The sequence below is a fragment of the Phyllopteryx taeniolatus genome, chromosome 5 (assembly GCF_024500385.1).
Source record: "Phyllopteryx taeniolatus isolate TA_2022b chromosome 5, UOR_Ptae_1.2, whole genome shotgun sequence".
In the NCBI taxonomy this organism is placed as follows: domain Eukaryota; kingdom Metazoa; phylum Chordata; class Actinopteri; order Syngnathiformes; family Syngnathidae; genus Phyllopteryx; species Phyllopteryx taeniolatus.
In genome coordinates, this window is record NC_084506.1 from 12,619,460 (window position 1) to 12,641,911 (window position 22,452).

The 22,452-nt window shown below is 39.7% G+C and overlaps 1 protein-coding gene across 3 annotated transcripts; it reads left to right on the forward strand.

The window, feature by feature from the left end:
* The first annotated feature begins 279 nt into the window (after positions 1 to 279).
* Positions 280 to 16,431, forward strand: kras (v-Ki-ras2 Kirsten rat sarcoma viral oncogene homolog). Of its 3 annotated transcripts, none has more exons than XM_061772899.1 (6): positions 280 to 536; positions 2,126 to 2,243; positions 7,814 to 7,992; positions 9,073 to 9,232; positions 12,063 to 12,187; positions 14,293 to 16,431. In XM_061772899.1, the coding sequence occupies exons 2-5, from the start codon at positions 2,133 to 2,135 to the stop codon at positions 12,180 to 12,182; spliced, it is 570 nt and encodes a 189-aa protein (XP_061628883.1). In that variant the 5' UTR covers positions 280 to 536; positions 2,126 to 2,132; the 3' UTR covers positions 12,183 to 12,187; positions 14,293 to 16,431. The 3 variants fall into 3 exon arrangements, with proteins under 3 accessions (XP_061628883.1, XP_061628882.1, XP_061628884.1); XM_061772898.1 differs by having other exon boundaries at positions 282 to 523; XM_061772900.1 differs by lacking the exon at positions 12,063 to 12,187 and having other exon boundaries at positions 286 to 523.
* The last annotated feature ends 6,021 nt before the right edge of the window (positions 16,432 to 22,452 follow it).

A 22,452-nucleotide genomic window follows, 5' to 3' on the forward strand; every position in this document is an offset into this window, starting at 1 on the left:
CTTTCTCTCGCCGTATATAAATACACAAATATAAGTCTGCCTTTTACGACAACAAGCAGCAACTTATTTCTAACAGCGATCCAGTATTTCACAAGAAGTGATATAATATATCTATTGTTATACATTAAGCACAACTAAATGCATACAATATATGTATGTTTTGAAATTGTAGTGTTTTTTTAATTATTTTTTTAAAATTGTCCTAGAATGGTGCCAAAGTGGTGTGGGCCAAAAGTGGACTCACCAGCGATGCTTTGTGGGTAAAGTGCGTCCCGGTATCCGCCCATATTCGCCGAAAGGAGGCCAACCTGAGCAGCTAGGCCGGCCGACGCTGGAACAAATGGAAAGTTCAATCGATTAACTTGTTCACTTGTTTTTGCCTGGCACCAACTGGACAGGTTTAATGCGGGCCTTTCGTCGTGAAGTGAACCAGGCAATGCGGACAGCATCGTGCGAAACGAGAGGACGATCAGCTTGACTCATTTAGTCGCCACTTCAGACGCGGAACTCCATTCGTTTAAAGGTAACATAAATGGGTACGAGACACATTTGGTTACGTTTTATTCACACGTGAAAGCCGTAACCTTAACCGTGAGTTCAATGCGTTAACATGGTTACATTTGTGTGGTGTTGTTAGTGAAGTAGGATCTCTTTTCATTGTAAACGCAAACTACGCCCAGTTGTGAACCGAATGTCGGCCCCGTAATGCAGCCATTTAGGCTAGCTTGTCAATGGTGGCGGCTTCAAACTTTCCACCATTTGAGCTCAACGAATGCTACAGATTTCCGGGCATACCAGGCATAACTTTTGCTTTTATGACTGGTTTTCGGTAATGATTCCGCAAATAAGCGTCAAGGTAGGGTTAAGCTCGCGGGTTAGCTCAAAGCTAGCCTAGTTTTAGCACACTGTAGCTTGGTTGTTCGTCGGCTTCGGAGGTCTTCACGCCAACCAACCCTGCAGCGAATTCTTTTTGGACGTTCGAAACCAGAGTTTGGCTCCGAGCACAAGCTTCGACGCAGCACGTTGAAAGAGTCTGAACTTGTTAGTTATAAATGTTACAATAGTGGAGTAGTCAGACAGACACTTAGATCCATTCTTAAGGCTCTCGAGTGCGTCGTGCTGAGGGGTCCATATGACAGGTGAACTTATTTTGACATTGTGCTTAACACGTAAATTGTTGAGAATTATTATTTTTTTTTTTTAAATTGCCTTTTCAAAGATGGAAATGCTCAGGTTTTTTTAAAAATTGTCAGAAGGGCGTTACCTGAACATGTGTATACGGTACTATATATCATGGATTGTGCTGCATGTGAACTATTACATGTAGAAATTTTCATTACATGTTGAAGTTTACTGAAGTTATACTATTCATTTTGTACTTGGATTCAAGGGAGTAATGGTTTAGAAAAGCTCTCCAATCACCGCAGGTGTCACAGCAAACATGTCCACTTGTATGGTGGGAGGATATACAATAGCACTATACAATGCAATGAATTCACCTTTTGTTTCTTCATCAGTACATCTTGCATGACGATTGTAGTTGCATGTAAATGCGTATGTTTTAGTCATGCAACGTGAACTCCCCCCCCCCCCCCCCCCCCCACACACACATTTTTCACATAAGTTACAAATGGCTTTTGTCCACAGGACCCAAACTTACAAGAATGTATCACCATAATGTTGATATATAGATGCGGTAAAGAACACAACAGTCATGAATTTATTACAAGAAACTGGAATGAAAAACCCCTTTGTCAGTCTGCTGGATGATGATTGAAATAGCAAATATAATTTTACTCTGGCAAGTGTGGGAAAGGCTGTTCTACATAAAGTGCAAAGTAAGCATGTTGTTACATTATGCTTACAGGATTTTTCTATTTTGAGAATGGCTAGCATGAACCGATTTCCTGAAAATAATGACATATTTTCTCCTTTAGCCAGCCTGACTTTTCCCAGAAAACGCACAGCTTCGATGCAGTGAACAAATATCCGCGCATTCAGAAACATGATTGGTTTTGCTTTACTGTGCCATTTAGGAAACGTAAAACAACGTATTTACCTATTCTTGAGGGAATTCCTAAAATACCTTCAATTTCTGATGATATGGTTTTCTTTGGTGCCTTAGGTGAATTATGACAGAATATAAGCTGGTTGTGGTGGGAGCTGGTGGCGTTGGCAAGAGCGCACTTACCATTCAGCTCATCCAGAATCACTTTGTGGATGAATATGACCCCACCATTGAGGTATGTGTAGACGCATGGATATGCATGTTCATTGTGTCAATGTATGCATTTGTGATGCATGTCTGTCTCCACGTTGTGTGTATTTTTGTATGGCGGTAAAAGCACGGAGGGCCTCCTCTGTAAAAGTGGTTCAAACAAGTTCTTCGAGTTTAAGTGTTAAAGACACCAAACAGGTTTTTAATGTCCTTGTCACTGCCTACCAGCTTTCTAAGAGGCTTATCTTATTTAGATACATGAACACTCTCATAAATATGCCAGTTAATTATTGATGTTATGTGCAGATTATCTCTGCACATTTAATATGATAACTGCTGACTTAGACCCACTCGGCAAATGATTATTGGTGTACAGTGTTTGAGTCTGGGTGTGTGCATATTCCCTACATCAAGTTTTAGTGCTTCAGAAAAAACGTCCTGACTTCCTGTCAAAACAGCAACAAAAAAATGTATGCCACTAAATTAGGGCTGGGGAAAAAAATCCATCAGCTAATTCAGATAAATTGACCACAAAAAAATTGGTTGATGCAAAAATGTCTGCCTCAAAAGTATAAAGATGCCTCAAAAGTATGAATAATAATAAAACCATATTTGCTCCGCCTGGAATCATGTTTGGACAGTGCCCATGTTTATCACAGACATTTGTTGCAGACGCATGCACTCAGTCTGTGGCACATAGTTGCCAGTGAGTTATACAGAGAGAGAAAAAGATGCCCAAGGTTTGGAGTCTCTTTAAACAAACAAACAAAAAAACAAACCAAAAAAAAAACAAAACACACGGCAACTCGAACATGACTATTTTTTTTTTTTTTTTTTTAGAACTCATTAGTTAATGTAATATATCCTACCATTGCTAGTTAAGAACATGCTGTATAGTGTTTGTAGACTACACTCTGTAGTGAGTTCACATTGCAAATAAGGGCGTGTGAGTGATTACTGGATTATTCAATCTATAATCTATTCTAAAAAGATTTCATTGTGATAGCCCTATACTAAGTAGAGCTATTAAAGTAACTTATTTTCTACTATATACTTTTTTACTTGTTACAAAAATGAGACAGTCATAAGACAATTTTCACAATGTAGCCACCATTGATGTATCTTTTTTTCATTCTTAATATTTTAGTATACTTTTTCTTTTCATGCGAAATTCAGGTCTTGCCAATAAATAGCCACAGTTGCTGGCATTGCAGGAACCTAAACAATAAATCCTGATTCAAAATAAAAATTTTAAATTAAAAACAAATGGTGGGCCACCAACTATTTATTCGACTTAAACCCGAGCTGATCTATATTTGAATCCAAAAGCTAGTTTATTTTTAGCCTTGTCGCATGTCTTTTGACGTATTACTGTAAATATCTGACCGCCAATAAAGTTATTAATTATTTTTTATAATTTTGGAGATGTATGACATACATCTCTGAGACAGACAACACGTAATGCCTGGATCAGACTAAAAAGCACATTTGGTCTTTCACGATTGCACTACTGCAATAAAATCTTGTATTCCGATACCACCACATCCCATCTTTTATGATCACTGGGCTTTATCTTATCAACTCAAACGCGACGGATACACTTGTTACCATGACATCAACGATTGCACGTGTATTGTGTTGGTCAAAAAAGAACAAAATGGGGCAAAATGTGGTGGTAGTCACCAATGCTCGGGAGAGGACTTTCATTCAAGAATTGCTTTGAGGTATGTTCATGTACTTTTAATACGATATGGCTCGCAAGCGGCCAACAAACGTTATGTAGCCTAGCAAGCTAGTGCTAGCACTAACAGTTGTATGTAAACATGCCGGCATTCTGTCAAATCCTGCTCTAACGTTTCGGTGTGTGTGTGAAGTAATTTAATTACAATAAAGTAATTTAATTACAGTAAGTTAGCACCCATTATTTCTGTCATGTTCTGATGTTAGTTTGACCTGACTGATTAGAATACATGACCTGAGTAGAGAATACTTTTGAATATACTCAGGAAACAGTACACAAGTATATACAGTAAATGAACAAGTCATTTAAATAGACACATTGCTTCATCTTGTGATCGGATATCGTTTTTTTTTTAACTCGCTGATTGGCCATCGGCCCCAAAAATCCTGATCGTTTACTATTTATGTAGGCTACAAACCAGGAAAACCACAGGTTTGTCACTCGTTTTTAGCTTTCTTGTTAATAATAATAATGACAATAATAATAATAATAAAATTATGTACCATTTTGTAAATACCTGTTTAAATTGTGCTTTGTAAATTTTGTTTACAAAGTGCTTGGATGGACAAAAAGTTGTCATGTTCATATATCATATAAAACTGAAAAGAAAAAAAACGATTTGAAAACCCTGGTAATATAAAATCCCAACTAAGACAAGGAAGGGTGATGTGGGATGGTAAAAATTTATTTTAAAAATACAAGTACATGATAATCGAACAATTATTTTTTGAAAAAAAAAAAAAGATAAATAGAGTACATAAATGTACTGTATAAAAGGGGACAGAAGTTGACATCACATACAAACCTGTTTGTTAAAGTGGGTTCAAGAAGTGATTGGAAAAAATGTCTCAGACTGCGTGTCTGAGATCCTCGGGCAGGTCCATTGAAAGTCGATGCGCTCTCAGAATGCTCTATCAGCTTTAGTTTTAAGCCTCAACTTTGAAACACTCGAGGATCTGATGCTGCGGGCTGGCCCATATGGAGTTAAAAGTTTGGTTATGTAGCTCGGAGCCAGGCCCACATGTGCTTTAAAAGTCATTAGTAAAACCTTAAAATCAATTCTAAAGCAAACTGGAAGCCAAGAAGTGATGATACAATTGGTGTTGTTTATTTGAGTCAGTGAAAAGCCTAGCTGCTGGAATGGCAGGTGGCCGAAGTATTTTTGTAAATTGTATTTTATTTTTATTTTATTACTGATACTAGAGGGAGTGAGTTGCAGTAATCTAACCTGGAGAAAAGGAGGTAATGCTATGAATGGCATGACAACAATAATTTTGTGATTTATTGTTGGATTTATCTTACCCAACATTATAAAAAATAGACACAAAAGGAATGAAGACGCTGGTTTCTTTTTCTCATGAGGAGGGCGTATGGGAGATTGTTCAGATCACAGCCTCTCAACACGCTCTAAACAATCTCTCCCGTCGCTCCTGCATTTATTTGAAAATAGGATGGTTTTTCCCAGACATAGTGTTCTAAGCAATAAGACACAACACAAAACATTGGACCAACACCTGTCACGTCCCCGACCACATCCGATCACGTCCTTGGTCCAGGCGCCCTTCCATCGGATGATGCTGAGTCATCTTTTTGAAGGAGAGACATCTAAAATCGTCCATAATACTAATGCAAGCCAAGCAAATAAATGATAACTTCTATAATATATTTAACATTTCCCTCCTGTTTATCATATATTTGCACAAATTCTCATATCATCTTAGAGTCACTTCATTTCGATTTTTAACTGTAGAATTATTTTTATGAAACAAATACATTTACACTCAGAGTAAACTTGTCATACATGAATGTTGTAGTTTAAACATCGTAATCACCTGGATCAGGAAACAAATCAGGTAAAACAACATCATCATCATCATCATCATCAACATCCAATAAAGGATACATCTGCTCCATACGGTTCCATGTGGGTAATTGCTGTGGTGATTAATCTACTGATTAAAGCCCGAATGCATGGGGTACAATAACATCCACATAATGTCAGAATGGCTACAAAAACAGCAATTGATATCAATATTGGTGAAATTAGGGTTTTGTATTTACCAAAAACGTCCATCCAGCTGTCCCACAAGGAGTGTTGATTGAGGGTCCGTAGACCATCGATGGGTCTGGTCAAGCTGCCATCTGAAGCAGTATTGTTTGTTCTCCAAACATACCGCAAACACCTCCCTCTCTTGCGGGGAGCATGTCGACAGCTATGCGGTCTTGGAACGTCCTTGAGCTGCTCATGCACAGCTTCCAACCCACTCTGAGTCCAATTTCCTCATCTCTGTACATTGAAGTGGATATAGTTTATCCCATCAACATTTTTATTAATCGTACACCAACAGCATATGAAGTATTCAAATCCTCCTGCAACTTGGTCAGCTAATTTGTATTGATTAGGAACCCCACGAGGAACACCTATGGCGTCGATGTATGTTTTATGTTGGATAATTTTGCCTCTGCCAGGATAAATCTCTTTTTTGTCTATGTTCTAGATTGGACAAAAACATTGGTGCCCTTTCCATTAAATCTTGAACAGGCATAGGGTATACTGACTCATGCAATATCAAAGTGATAATAGCGCACAATCCAGCTATATCTTTAGGTAATCTATCAAACAGTCTATCAGAATCAGAATCATCTTTATTTGCCAAGTATGTCTAAAACACACAAGGAATTTGTCTCCGGTAGTTGGAGCCACTCTAGTACAACAGACAGTCAATTTACAGAACACTTTGGAGACATAAAGACATTGACAAAAAACAATTGTGCAAAAAGATGCAGAGTCCTCTAGCACTTAGAGCAGTTCGAATGACTAATATCGCAATAGTCCGGTGCAATGACCGTTGTGCAAAGGGCGCCGAGACTTCAAGGAGTGTATGCGGTTTAAAGTGACGAGTAGTGCGATAATCTGGGACAATGGTTGTGCAAATGTTACAGATACTCCTCAATCAGTGTGCAAATGGAGCAGATGCTACTCTGGCATGAGTGGCCAGTATATGCAAAAATAGTGCAGCATGGCGAGACAACTACAGCGAGTGTACGAGTAATACATAATTGGCCCCACAGAAATGTGACAACGAACTCAAGTCAAAAAATTGCCAGCTTGTTGTAATGGAATTATAAGTTAGCTGTTTAAGAAGTTGATTGCAAGAGGGAAAAAGCTGTTGGAATGTCTACTAGTTCTAGTTTGCATTGATCGGTAGCGCCTACCTGAGGGAAGGAGCTGGAAGAGCTGGTGACCGGGGTGGGGAGGGTCCGAGAGGATTTTGCACGCCCTTGTCTTAGTTCTGGCAGCGTGCAAGTCCTCAAGGGTATCATCTCCGCACCACCACCAGATGTCGCTCCGTGATACTGGCACAAAATTTGGTCCGACCTTTAAGGTTACTTTACACTGTGTGTCGTTCAGTGGTCCTAATTTTTTTCCTTTACTAATCATGTTTATACAAGTGAAATTATTTGGTGCTACTAAAGTAGAAAACATCGGTTTGTGTTTATCTGCTTTTGTTACGGGATATATAGGATCCCATGATTTACACCTCTCAGTTGGTACAGTAGCGTTCATTAATGGAATAAAATTTAATAAGCGAAATACCCTTTCTGTTTTCTAGCAGATGCAGCAATGTAGAGAAGAAATTATTATATATATATATATATTTGCTCAGCTTCTTTTTCCCAATCACATCATGTTTGTGTGGTCACGTTGTTGGGTGAAGTTCATAAAACTCAATTAAGTAATGGCATCATTGACCAATTAAAAAAAAAAAAAAAGCTTGCCAGTCACATTCTCAACCAATTTGTTTTCTTATTAAGCTCGTATTGATCCGTTTCGTGGCCTTCTCCTCTCTCAGGACTCGTACAGAAAGCAAGTAGTGATTGACGGAGAGACGTGTCTGCTGGACATCCTGGATACTGCAGGTCAGGAGGAGTACAGCGCCATGAGAGATCAATATATGAGGACAGGGGAGGGCTTCCTCTGTGTCTTTGCCATCAACAACACCAAGTCCTTTGAGGACATTCACCACTACAGGTAAGTTGGGTGGTGGCCCCACTCAACAGGTTATCATTTAAAGTGAACATGTTATGGAAAATTGACTTCAATATGCTTATCTTAGGGGAGCGTGAAAGTGTCCAAATGCTCGTGGTAGTACAGAAAAAAAATATAGAATGAAGGAATATTATCAGTGTAATGAAAAAAATTGTAATGGTGACAGTGGTTTGTAAACCGAGTAGACTGTTGACTTCATGGCCACATCTTCAGTTTAAGCATGTTTTCATGCTCAGTAGATGCTGTCTTTTTGTGTTTAAGACTCTGTTAGTAGCTTGTTGTATTTTCATTCGTGTGCTTGGTTTTTGTTGTTGGTTGTAGCGTTTGAGATTGGCCGCATAATTATTAGGTGACAACACATTTTTTGCTCTGTTGCTTTTATTGAGCTACGTTTACACTATGTTCTCTGCAGCCACGTAAGCTCTGTTTACCTGAAATGCAGTGTGCTGTGGGATTTAAAAAAAAAAAAAAAAAATATATATATATATTTTTTTTATTTTTTATTTTTTTAAACTCCATATTCAGGTTTTGTTAAGTTCTCTCACGGTCTATTTCGCTATCTGGGATGGTCTGTGGGGCAACAGGGCTGCTTGGTTCTAAGGTGCAATATGGTTTGGCCTTCGGTTTACCGTGGATGCCAGAACGTTCCCTCCAAACCCATCACGGTCTGATGGGGTCCACTCACATATGTCTCACATGAAACCTGGACGGTGGGCAGCTTTGAAGCATGTTTGTGGCCCTGGCAGAGTTGAATGAAGCTCCCCTGCCGGGCGCGTTGTCTCACAGTTATCCCGTTTTGTCTACAGTGGTTTTAAAAGAGGCCACTGTAGACGCCAGGAACGTAGTGTAAAAATAACCTTAGTGCTGTTACAGCAAACCTTCCTGTTTGCATTGTTGCAACCAATAAAAAAAGAGAGCGAAATCATGGTTTGTTTTGACACATTTTGGTACACTTGAAAATTCTACCATGAACTGAACTTGGGGGGGAAACGGACATTTGTTAACGGACCCTTAGTCTACAAAGCTTTTACTAAATCGAAATCTATTGCTGTCAATGTCCAGAGAACAGATAAAGCGAGTGAAGGACTCTGAGGACGTCCCCATGGTGCTGGTGGGCAACAAGTGTGACCTCCCGTCCCGGACTGTGGACACCAAGCAGGCTCAGGACTTAGCACGGAGCTACGGCATTCCCTTCATTGAGACCTCAGCCAAAACCAGACAGGTATGAGTATCGACGCATAAACGTGTACGCATGCATGCACACAACTTTTCAATGCATTTTGTCTTAACCTGTTGTAGTCTTCTAAAAGTCTTGTCATGTATGGTCCTCCTTATTGTGTGTATTTCACAAGTTTGTCTTGTTCTATCAGCAACATTCCTTTTAAATTGCGGTGCAAAGGTATTTGCCCCCTTCCTAAATTCTTATTTTTAAAATTTATTTATTTATTTATTTGTATAAGGGCACATTTTCCACACTTACAATGTTTCATCAAACCAATTTTAATATCTTACAAAGACAACTGAAGCAAATATAAAGATCAGTGGATTGCATTGTTCCATTAAATTACAGAAAGTCTTTCAGGTCCTGAAGAAGTAAAGTAGCACCAGTCCATCACGCTGCCACCACCACGTTTGACTGTCGGCATGATGTTCTTTAATGCTATAGTTATTTTTACGCCGGATGTAATAGGCCGCACACCTTTCAACAAGTTGTCTAAAATATTTTTCCAAAAGTCTTGGGAATCATCAGGACGTTTCTTGGCAAATGTGAGATGAGTCTTTGTCTTCTTTTTTTAGCAGCTGTTGTTTTCCCCAGTGTCTATCTTCTGATTTGGTCATAAACACTGAACTTAACTGAGGTCAACTTAAAATGGATGGATGGATGGATGGATGGATGGATGCTATGTCACAGCTTTCTGTTAAAGGTGGTAAGACTGGACTTTTTCAAGATTTTGGGCTGGCTGATGGCCAGCCCAAAATGTGACAATCTGCCCCAGCACTGAACAGAAGTCAAATCACATCTCCACATTCAGAACCATAACAAGAGCAATCAAGAGTAAAATGATCATTTTTAAAGCAGTTAATTTTAGATTATGTTTGTGATTTCTTAATTGAACAGGTCTGGAGGTAATCAGGCTTGGATGTGATCAGTGAAAATTGATAAAAAAATTGCGATTAGCCACAATGATTTATCAAGGTGGGTAATTACATTTTCCACACAGAGCCAGGTAACTTTGAATACATTTTTTTTCTTTAATAAAGGAAGTCACCATTTAAAAACAGCATTTTAAGTTAACTTGGGTTATATTTGTCTTTTTACATTTGTTTGATCTTAAACATTAAAGTGGGGAAACTATGCAAGAATCTAAGAATTTGAGAAGGGGGTCCAATACTTTTTCACAGCACTTCATGAAGCCAATTATTTAGTAGTAGTGTTAGTCCCCATCAACCACCACCCCTCCAACCCATTGGATGTCGGTGTTTTTTTTCGACACCCACACTTCTAATGCTGCCCACCTCCACCTTTTTTTTTTTTTTTAAACTCTCTGTGAGAGCTATGTCAAATGTAACTTTTAGTATATGCTGTGCGGCATAAAAAAAACGTACGGCTGACAGCAAATGGTCCCCCGACTTTCGATTGGATCACCCTGATTTAAGTGATTTCTGATTCAACAAACCTGGCGGTGATCAGGCCTGGGTGTGGCCAGTTAAATTGAATGTAGTGTTCCAAAAATGTTGGTTAATCCCAGTTAACTCATGGATTTAACAAGGGGGAGGGTGAAATTACTTTTTCATAGATTTTTTTTCCCCCTTAATATAAAAAGAAAAAACCTTAGCTTGATCTGGCAGAAGTATGAATAATTAGGAGGGGGGGGGGGCAAATACTTTTTCATGGCACTGTGAATGTGATGTCAGTCTTGAGGTTGAATTGGAAATGAATGTTTCAGGAGATACTAATGTTGATTGTGGTTAGTGCAACTGGGTGTTGGAAATTTTCTTCGGGTCTTGTTGATTTCATCTGATGAAGTGTGTTGTGATTGGTGTCTTTGGTGGCTGAGCGACTAAAGCAGTGATCTGCTTCCTTGCGTTGTCTCTGTTTTGGTGAAATCAGCAATGCAATGATTTCATCAGGTGCACATGCGTTCCATCCCAAGTGTGTACCAATACTTTCCTCCACATGGTGATGCTGTTGCACTCAAATGTTGATTCCTCTGATTTCCAAAGCCTGCTTTGCTTCGTGTTGTTATCATTGTGAAGACTACTGGAAAAGTGAATTTTCCTTGTTGGTGAATGAAGTAGCTGTTTAGCCATCTTGCCATGTTCTGTTCGGAAGTACTATTAGACCGTACAGAAAAATAACCTACCATGAAGTTCAAATCAGCAATGCAATGATATAGAATAGTATCCATCCATCCATTTTCTGAGCCGCTTCTCCTCACTAGGGTCGCGGGCGTGCTGGAGCCTATCCCAGCTATCATCGGGCAGGAGGCGGGGTACACCCTGAACTGGTTGCCAGCCAATCGCAGGGCACATACAAATATACAACCATTCGCACTCACATTCACACCTACGGGCAATTTAGAGTTGTCAATTAACCTACCATGCATGTTTTTGGGATGTGGGAGGAAACCGGAGTGCCCGGAGAAAACCCACGCAGGCACGGGGAGAACATGCAAACTCCACACAGGTGGGGCCGGGGATTGAACCCCGGTCATCAGAACTGTGAGGCAGACACTCTAACCAGTCGCCCACCGTGCTGCCTATAGAGTAGTATGACACAAATATTTCATGTCTGCACATAATAAACAATATGCATTATAGTGGCAAAAGTGACAATTGTTTAGAGATACAACATTTGAAGATAACTAGAAGGTAAGTTTTTACAGTAACTCGCAAAGGCAGCAGCTTGAGTTGTCTTGATGCAGCTGGTAGACCCATCTGTACCCCGCGGCCTGCTATGCACTTTTTGTGACTATACGCTGTATGATGCTGTTGAACGTGCCCCCTTTTTGATTGGTCACTACTGAGGGAAGTTGTGTCTCATGCTGCAGAGAGTGGAAGATGCCTTTTACACTCTGGTACGGGAGATCAGGCAGTACCGCGTCAATAAGCTCAGCAAGGAAGAAAAGACCCCACGCTGTGTCAAGCTTAAAAAGTGTGTTGTGATGTGAATGGGGTAAGTGTCAGCAGCCTCGCCCCCCAACAGCTCTATGTGTTTGTACGTTCAAACTGGATTGTGGCGTCTAAGGCGGGGGAACAGAAATGGTGTTGGATTCTCCATGCTAACATGTAGATTTATGCTTGGGCTGTGGTGAGGCGCCAACAGGAGCCAACTGGATGATTTCTGTCTGCATCTGTATCTATGTAATGGCTTAATGTAATCTAAAGTCGGTGTCACTCTTGCTTGGTGGAGTTGAATTTTCTTCTTTAACGCTTGTATACGCTTGGTCCAATCTGGGGCACACTGGTTTTCCAATCATTTACACATGCTCACTAGCCACATTAGGTACCCATTGACAGTGTAATAAAATATGAGCTGTATCAAAAATACACTGTCAGAGATGTTAATTTGTATTGAATCTTGTGTTTATTGGTCCCTTGTGTATCGATAAATAAGTTAACCAAAGTAAACTATGTATGATGGAGTGAAACTACAATACATCCATCCATGTTCTACTACTTCAGTGCCAAGTGACTTAATGTGAGAGGAGGAATACTTCCATGACAGCCAACCAGTTAATCACAGGGGACAAGTACTGTAGATGAACAACCACTCACTCTCACTTTCACACCTATGGATAATTTAGTCTTCAGTTAACATGAAGACTGAACACATCTTAAGAATATGGAAAGAAATCGACGCACCCCGAGGAATTGCGTACAAACGTGGGGCACATGCAAACTCAACACAGGGCAGAGTAAAGAGTCGAACTGAAAACTTTGTGTGGCAGATGTGCTAGCCACGTGCGCTACTGTGCAGCCCCCTCAATAATAAAATTGATCAATCGAAAGTAGGCATTACCTTCGTAAAGGCACAATATTGTACACATTGCTTGGACTGGATCTCTTAGATAGAACCAGTTGTACCTCATTTTATGGCCGATCACTTGATGGTAATACATGTAGCAGCAGCAAAAATACAAAAGAAATACTCCTTGAACAAAAGTAAGTCAAATTAATTGGCTTTTTATTCTGCTATCACTGAACTATGGTTTCACTGCATACTTTGTGCCTGGGAAGTTCACATAAATTTGAGTCCTTTCACTTAATATTGTATGAAATATTTACATGAGGTTATCATTTTAATGATATTAAAAGCCCCATTTGGTTCTGTTGAAGAGCACAGTGCCACCCTCCCCAGCTTCTGGCTACGCTACCAGTGTGTATGCCAATATGCTGAAATCAGCACACTGAAATATGTCTGTGCTCATAAGCCAAGCGGGGTGATTAATGGAGGTCAAGCTGAATTTGGACTCACTCATTAGCTGAGATCTTTCCGGGAGTGAGGTGTGCTGTGGAGGTGATGAGGAGTTGGGGCAAACGGCTTGTCAGTGGAAGTTAAGCATGTGCTTGTTTTTTTTGGGGGGGGGGTGGGGGTGGTTACTTTCCGTGCTGACACAAATTCCTCTTGGTAATCCCCCCCTCTTTTTTTTTTCTCCTGCCCATCTGAAGTTACCGCACAGTTATTACAGTATTAACCCTGCATTTACCTTTAACTTGTTTATTCCGTTATAGTCATAGCACATCGTATAGTATAAAAGCTACATTTCCTGTGCATACATTAATCACAAAAAGTTATTCGACTTTAGGGTAATGTACTATAACCTTTACAGGTGAATTTAATTTGACCTAAGCTGTTGCATGTACATGTCCAACTGCTATGTTTCAGTACTTTTTGCACAATTTGCCATTCTCTAACAAGGACCTAAACGGCAAAATTCACAACAGGTGATTTATCCATGAATTGACCAATACATTTCCTGGTTCAATTAGAAATCCGCTTCATCTTCATGCAGTTCACAATTTGACATAATGAGACCAAGATGACATCTTCCAATTGATTTAACAGTCCAGAAAGCATCTTCTTCTGTTCCCACAGAAACGGCACACATCCAGAATAGTTGCCAAGCAAATCTGTATTTTCATTTATTCAAAGAAACTGCAGCTACTTTCTGTGACATCATCAGAGAGGAAACCTTTCCATGTAACCATCAGCAATAATGAAGTCACTGCTGAATTGTTTTTGTACAAGTTGTAACCTTCTTTGCGTTGTTCTTGCAGGGAGTCGACGATGCCTTTTACACGTTAGTACGAGAAATCCGCAAGCATAAGGAGAAGATGAGCAAGGAGGGCAAAAAGAAGAAAAAGAAGTCCAAGACAAAGTGCACACTCATGTGAATAATCAGTCCTTTTCCAGACAGACTAAAAAATAAACTATGTTGAACAGATAAAGTAATACATTTTGTACATCACACTAAATTATTAGCCTCTTTCTCAATACCCTCTGTAACCAATACTAAAGCTGACCCACTTATCCTGCCTTCCTATTCTTTGCTACTTGGACACCAATGAGCTTTATTTCCTGTTAAGTGCCAGTTGCTCACATGCATTGGTTTGATTTTATTCGGTGATTTACTTTTCTCCCCCCCCCCCCCAGCTGTTGGTAAACTGCATCACAGCACCTTTTCCGTGATTACGTAGTCCTTTGGCATGCCAAGGAAAACAACTATTTATCCCTCAAATGTGCTAATGTCACTGATCCAGTATGAAATCCTTTACTCGTCTTCAAATGCTCTAACAACTTTAAATAGTTGTGTTTTTCTCGTGGGAAGTTACCTCTCCGCCTACTTTATTTTTATTTTTTTGCATGCATGCAGTTTGTCTTGGATGACATGCATATAGCAAACTGTCTCTGGTTGATGGGGTGGGCAGCAATAAATGCAAACCCAAGTCAATATGTGTCCAGTTGATCAAGTCTTCAGTAATGTTTGCATTGTTTGTACATGACTAATTATACAATCCTCTAGAAATGTGCTTTATTTGCTTGATTTCACACGTCCACAAAGGTAACACCTTATTTCAAATGTGCTGTTATTGTTTATACTTCAAAGGTCTTTATTGTAGGCTTCGTTCTTTTCTTAACCTGTTAACCTTTTGTGACAAGCAGTCAAAGGCAGAGATTAGCAATGTGTAGGACCACATTTTTAAACATGGGACTCTCATTGTTTTTAGGTAAAATAAGTTCTGCCTTCTCCAGTGTACCCTCTTTCCAGACCGAAAGCAAATTAGTGACATTAAGCTACCATGCAGCAATCTGGCTGCGGCGGGCAGTATGATGTACCTTTCTTATGTGCTACTTGTTCAAGGGGTCTCCAAATTAATTTGTTGGAAAATTTGCCTCTTTTTTTTTTTTTTTTTAAGATTTAATCCCTTGAAGTGTTAGAATCATTTCAGACTGCCTTTTGAGAGAAATCCAGCAGACTTAATTGTTCACTCTGTGAAAAAGTTGTGTATTGTCTTGGTGTAATTGATGCTTGTAAATGAGGCACAAATTGCCATAAAAGTCCCCCCATCAGGATCTCCCGAACAGTGTTTGCAAAAAAAAAAAAAAAAAAGTCCAAGCTTCTCTTGTGGGTCAGCTTATATTTTGTCTCTTACATGCCCCCCACCCCCCCCCCACCCCCTGGTTTTAAGATGATTCCAGCAAGGAGTTAAATCTGCCTTCCATATTTGCACAAGATGCTCTGTAGATGGTAGGGAGAGCTAAGACATATTTGGAGTTTCTGCATACAGTATGCTCAGAACATGCGCAGGAGGCTGGTTGAACATAAAAAAAAAAAAAATAACGGGCCCTTTCAGAATTGATTTATGTTTCTTCACAGCGAGCAGTTTCAATGACGGCACCCTCTTTAAAGGACTTTCTTAATCAGTGTTTTGCTGGTTAAAGTTAGTGGCCCATAATGTTTGCCAACATGGCACATGCCTCAAAAGAGTGTCACTGCACCATTTAAGAGTGCTGACCACTTGGGGTCAGCCTAGACATTTTGAAAGGTATTAAAGGTTGTCTTTTACCAAGCCTGTTTTTGTTTTGTTTGTTTGTATTTTTTGTCCCTGATTGCGTGCCATCAGCTGATTTCGCACATGAATCACTTAAACCTTGATAGTATGTTAACATTTGTATAGCTGTGATACCGAAAGGTGCATATTTTGTAAATTGATGTGTGTCTCGCAGAATGTTGCTTTAATGGAGTTTCTCCGCGCTTAGTGTGGGACTAGTGTGTCTGTGTCCAGGTTTAGGGAAGAGAATGAATGGCCACTTTGCAACATGTTGAGTGGTGGTCTGATCTCAAATGCGTCTATTTTTTTTGCCATGAATCTCACCACTCCTATTTAATGTGCATTAAAGAACATCAAAAGGAAGCTGACTCAGTATTTTTTTAAGATTTTTAATTCTACATTATATAAACCTGAAGGTTGTTGGGCCATCTTGGCTAGAAATGAAAAGGAAATAGACAATTGTGTCAAGTATCCAAGCACTGACTCAACTCCAAAATGCACCCAATTTCCTAAGGGATGTTGTTTTTAAAGTTCATCAATCCAGACTTTCCTCATATCCTATAATTGCGGCTGAATAAGTGGAAACACCTAAATGAAATCAATACAAAAGGCTAATTCCCATTAAACCAGTTTGATTCAACATCTGAAGGTGCACGTGTTATGCACACACAGTCGTGCCCGTCTCTGGTGGTGAAAAACAGCTTTCATGTCCACATATGACCAAAAGAGATGGCGTACACCCTGCTCATGTCATCAGCCAATCAAGACGGACACAGACAAGACAGTGGGAGGAAGCGAACCCCACACAGAACGACCTGAGCTGTGATTTGAACCATCATCCCAACCAAATCTTGCTTTGAGCCAGCATTGCTATCCTCATCCTAGTTGTCCACTTATTTTAAGAAGTGAAATGACACAGATGATGCCTACTCTAGTACAGTTGCTTAAGTAATAATAATACCGAGTATATCCTGATGTATTTGTTGTACTGAAATGTAATTTTTCTACGATTCTTGCCCACCAAAGTACTGTACATGTGCATGAGCTGCATACGAAGGTATTCAAAGCAGTAGATCAGAAGTTACCTGAATATACTGTACTAAATGAAGAGGTTTCACACTCACACACGCGTCTCACTGATGTTCTTTGAATCCCCTACCAAATGGGCTGCTTGAAGCTTTTGAGTCATTTTATGTCTCAGTGCCCTGCGCATATAGTCTGTAATGATTGAAACATTTGAATATTACCGTGCTAAATGACCAAATGCAAAACATTCCGAATATATTTTAAAGATGGTGGCTGAACTCAACTGAGTCGTTCCAAAATACATGCATTTCCCTATTTTTGCCACCCATTCAGTTCACACTAGAGGCCAGCTGCAGCTTTCACCCTACAATCTCAAAAACATGAGGGAAAAACTTGTTACTTGAATGGACTTTTCCAAAGGAGGAATTAAAACAAAAACAGGACTGCCGTCCTTAATTTGCAAACACAAACACAATCTGAGATAGGAAACTAAAGATGCATGGACCTCTAAGTGCAATATTCAACATGCAAAACATTTAAAGTTATATATATATTTTCTTGAAGTCACTTTTAAATTTTCCCATATCATTTGTGGAGGCAGAGGGAGTGATGCTGCTCATAGTAGTGCTGTGAATTGCAAGCAAGTGCGTCTTTGCTTTTTTTGTGAAAAAAATAAATATTGAAGCCCTGCAAAAAGTGCTCAGGAAACCTTTTATTTGAATACAGCTGAACATTTCATTAATTTTATCGCTTAAAACCTGGAAATGCCGTGTTGCCGTTCAGCTCATTGGAGTGGGCGGGTACTTGGATATTAATGAACAAAACCACGTCACACTGTCGCCATTTTGCAAGCCTTATGCAGTTTATTGCCTTTTGCATTCAATCGACAAACCATGTCACAGACTCATTCTGATGGAAGGGCACCGTTACTGGCCATAACTTGATCACAGCCACATACATTTTATTACACACAGTACATACATTTGATTTATTTTAGTTATTTATTTTTTCATGAATGTAAAATATTGTGAGGTTTAATATACTGTATACTGGTATATATTTAACAGTATGATCATTTATGAGCTGTGCTTTCACCTTTACTCAAGAAACACTCTGAATTAGAACTCGGTCCTGTATTGTTCAGTAGTGGTGTTGTATTTGTTGTTGTTGTTGTTTTTTTTTTGTAATGATGTATTGTTTAGTTTGTGTTTTTAAATTTTCCATTACTAATAAAGCAATGCATTTAACCTTTTCCAGTACTAAGCTATTAAATGTAAACATTTTATTACACACAGTACATACATTTGTTTTATTTTAGTTATTTATTTTTTCATGAATGTAAAATATTGTGAGGTTTAATATACTGTATACTGGTATACATTTAACAGTATGACCATTTATGAACTGTGCTTTCATCTTTACTCAAGAAATACTCTGAATTAGAACTAGGTCCTGTATTGTTCAGTAGTGGTGTTGTATTTGTTGTTGTTGTTTTTTTTGTTTTTGTAATGATGTATTGTTTAGTTTGTGTTTTTAAATTTGCCATTACTAATAAATCAATGCATTTCACTTTTTCCAGTACTAAGCTATTAAATGTAATAGGATATACAGTATACATTTCTCAATGAATCCATGTTTGAATTTGTTGGAACAGCACCCCCCCCCCCCCCCCAAAAAAAAAAAGAAAACAGCGTGTCACTGTAACGTGATTCTGTCTTCTTGCTTCAATCAGATCCTTCAACAAAGTGTTCAAAGGATCAGCTTTGTTCAGTCACATTTGATGAAGGGGAATGTCATGTTGCATCAATGATGAAATCTTTTTTTCTCACACATTCCTCAGAAGTAAATGCCAAGCAGATAGTTAGCAGAGACAGTGAACACGCTTCAAACACACAAACCCGCTTGTGCGTCTATATCCTCACAGAGTTGACAGAAAAGATTTGGTCTCGAAGCAACATGTCGTTATTATTGCCAGATCTCATAGTAAATCTGTTTTTTATTCTAAGAAAAATAACATCCATCTATCCATTTTCTGAGCCGCTTATCATCACAAGGGTGACAGGAGTGCTGGAGCCTATCCCAGCTATCATCGGGCAGGAGGCGGGGTACACCCTGAACTGGTTACCAGCCAATCGCAGGGTACATACAAACAAACAACCATTCGCACCTACGGGCAATTTAGAGTTGTCAATTAACCTACCACACATGTTTTTTTTGGGATGTGGCACAGGGAAAACATGCAAACTCCACACAGGCGGGGCCGAGGATTGAACCCCGGTCCTCAAACTGTGAGGCAGACGCTGTAACCAGTCACCCACCGTGCCGCCAGAAAATTAACAATGAAAGCATAATTAAGCATTTAATGAGTTGATGGTATCAGTCGAAACCAGATGTTTATATACACGATACAAAACAAACAAACTAAATGGAATTCAAACAATTGTTTGTATTAAAAACACTTTTTTTCTATTGTCCGAAATTAAATCAGACTAAACCTTTCCTGTTTTAGGTCAATTAGGATCACCAAAAGTATTTCTATTTGCTGAATGCCAGAAGAATTAGAGGATTTTTGTTTTCATGACTTTCTTCAAAGTCAGAAGTTTACATACATTTACATACAGTATTTGGTACCATTGCCTTTAAAAAATGTATGACTTAGGTCAAAACGTTTGGATTTCCTTCCACGTTCTTCTCACCGTAGTTGGCAGGAATTTTGCCCCAATTCAACTGGTGTAACTGAGCTAAGGTTGAAGGCCATCTTTTTCTCACACATGCCATAGAAGGTCTGCCCATAATTTTGCAATAGGATTGAGATCAGAGCTTTTCCGTGACCAGTCCAAACCAAAAACTTTGTTATCCTTTAGCCACTTTGTAACCAGTTTGGCAGTATGCTTCGGGTCATTGTCCATTTGGAGGACTCGTTTGCGCCCAAATTTTAACTTCCTGACTGATGTCTGGAGATGTTGCTTCAGTATGTCCCCATAGTGTTCTTTCCTCACGATGCCATCTAATTTGTGAAGTGCACCATTCCTTGCTACAGCAAACAACGCCACAACACGATGCCACCCCCGTATTTCAAAATTGGGATGGTGTTCTTGGGATGGCAAGGGTCCCTCTTTTTCCTTCAAACATAAAGTTGCTTATTGTGGCCAAACGGTTCAATTTTCGTTTCGTCAGCTCACAGGACGTCTCCATAATTAGGTATTTTTCCTAATCTGGCATTTTAATGTTTCTTTTGGAGTAATGGCATTTTCCTGGCAGAGTGGCCTTTCAGTACTCGTTTCAGTTTGGAAAATCAAACACACTCTTACCAACTTCAGCAAGCATCTTTAGAAGGTCTTTTGCTTTGGTTTTTTGATTGATATATACATGTTCATCTCTGGGACACAGAACCTGAGTGGTATCATGGCTGGACAGTTCAGTGGTGGTTGTACTTGCGTATAATTGTTTGAACAGATGAATATGGCACCTCACCTTCAGGCATCTGTACATTGCACCCAAGGATGAACCAGACTTGTGCAAGTTCACAATTCTCTTCCTGATATCTTCTTCTTTTTACTTTCCCATGATGTTACACAAAGAAGCAGTGTGTTTCAGGTTTGTCTAGTTCAAATGTACCCTTTTATGAACTCTGTTGTCTATAAAGCTATCAGAAGCTTCCAAAGAAATGGCCTTGTCAAATTGTTTAAAGGCATAGTAATCTTACTGTATGTACATTTCTGACTTTGAAGAAAGTAATGAAACATTGTCAAAAAAAATAAATCCTTCTCTCATTATTATGACATTTAGCAAATAGAAATAATTTAGGTCATCCTAATCGACCTAAAACAGGAACATTTTCATATCCGACAGTGAGAGGTGGTTAGTGGTGTGTGTGTGTGTCTTTTTTATATTTGTATGTAAACATCTGGTTTCAACTGTATATATATATATACTTATATTCTTGGAGGGCACTATTCGTAATACGTATGCTCAAATGACCAGTGGTTTCCACCTCGCTTTCTTGTAGAAGCCCTGCACATGTACGTCAGTTACGAGAAAATATTTCACAGTGCCTCTAACCACAAAGAAGTGTTCGGTTTGAATCTTGGCTCAGGTCATCCTGTGCGGAATTTGCATATTTTCCCCACGATTTGAGTGTTTTTCCTCCAGGTCTGACTTCTCCTACATTCCCAAAATATGCATGTTAATCCCATTGATGACTCTAAATACTTTAGGTGTGCATGCGAGCGTGAGTGGAGGTTTGCCTATATGTGCCCTGCGATTGGCTCGTGACCAGTCCAGGTAGTATCCCGCATCTTGCCCGAAAGCAACTGGGATAGGCTCAGCTCACCTGCAACCCGAATGAGGAGTGCTACAAAAAATGGATGGATGGTGGCAACTAGCCATTAGGAAGTAAAACTTCTCTGCAGTAACAGCTTCCACTCTTTTGGGATCAATTCCCACAAGTTGGAGTTTCTGAGGAAATGTGTGTCCAATCATCCAGAAGAAAATTTCTGTGGTTTGGTTTAGTGCTTCCACACCAACTTTTTCAACCATACATTGTGTACCTGGGCACGGTCATGCTGGAACATGATGGGGTGCGGCGTACCCCATATGATCCAAGTTGTTTCCAAACTGTTGCTGTGACAAGGTCCAATACTCGTTCACTTTAAACAGTGGGTCTAAGGTGCCTGCCACGAAACGGTTAGGTAACAGTGAAAAAGCGAGGTGATCTCATGAATGATGCAGTGAAGCCTTTCTCTCAGCCTGACAGTCTGAAACCGGTGTGAAGTACAAGCCAAGAGCAGCCTTCGTTGATGCCCCCTCCCATCCATCTTCCAGCCCTCAGGCTCCCAGGGGCCGAGGCCTGTCAGTCAAGTAGCCCTACTAGCTACAAGCTACAATCTGGGGAAAGCACCAAGGAGTCTGCAGGTATGATAACATAAGGAAAAGATGCCTCAGAAATCCGTCCGTGGCCCTTCTGGCACCTGAGGAGAAGACAGTGAATGTTCTCAAATTGCAAACAATGAGCTGCAGATTGGCTCCACGTAAAAGCAATCCAGGATGCTAAATGTATCTTGCTGTTTTCCATGTGATGCGCACTAAACAAGCGCAATTGTTGTGAACCCAGAGTCAGTCTTCTTAGTATTTGAAACGAATGAAGTGACACAACCCTCTTTGGTAGGCAGCTGAGTGTGTTTTCGCTCTGGTAATGAGAAGCCCCAGAGTTCATGCGTTTTGGAGTCGACAACACAACGATGAGACGCACGCAGTACAGCCGAGTTGTGAGCTGCCCTGGAGGAGCCACAGAGCAGGATGAATATTCATGGTGCACTGATGAACTGTTTTGCCACTTTAAAATCACTTATGTTGCTT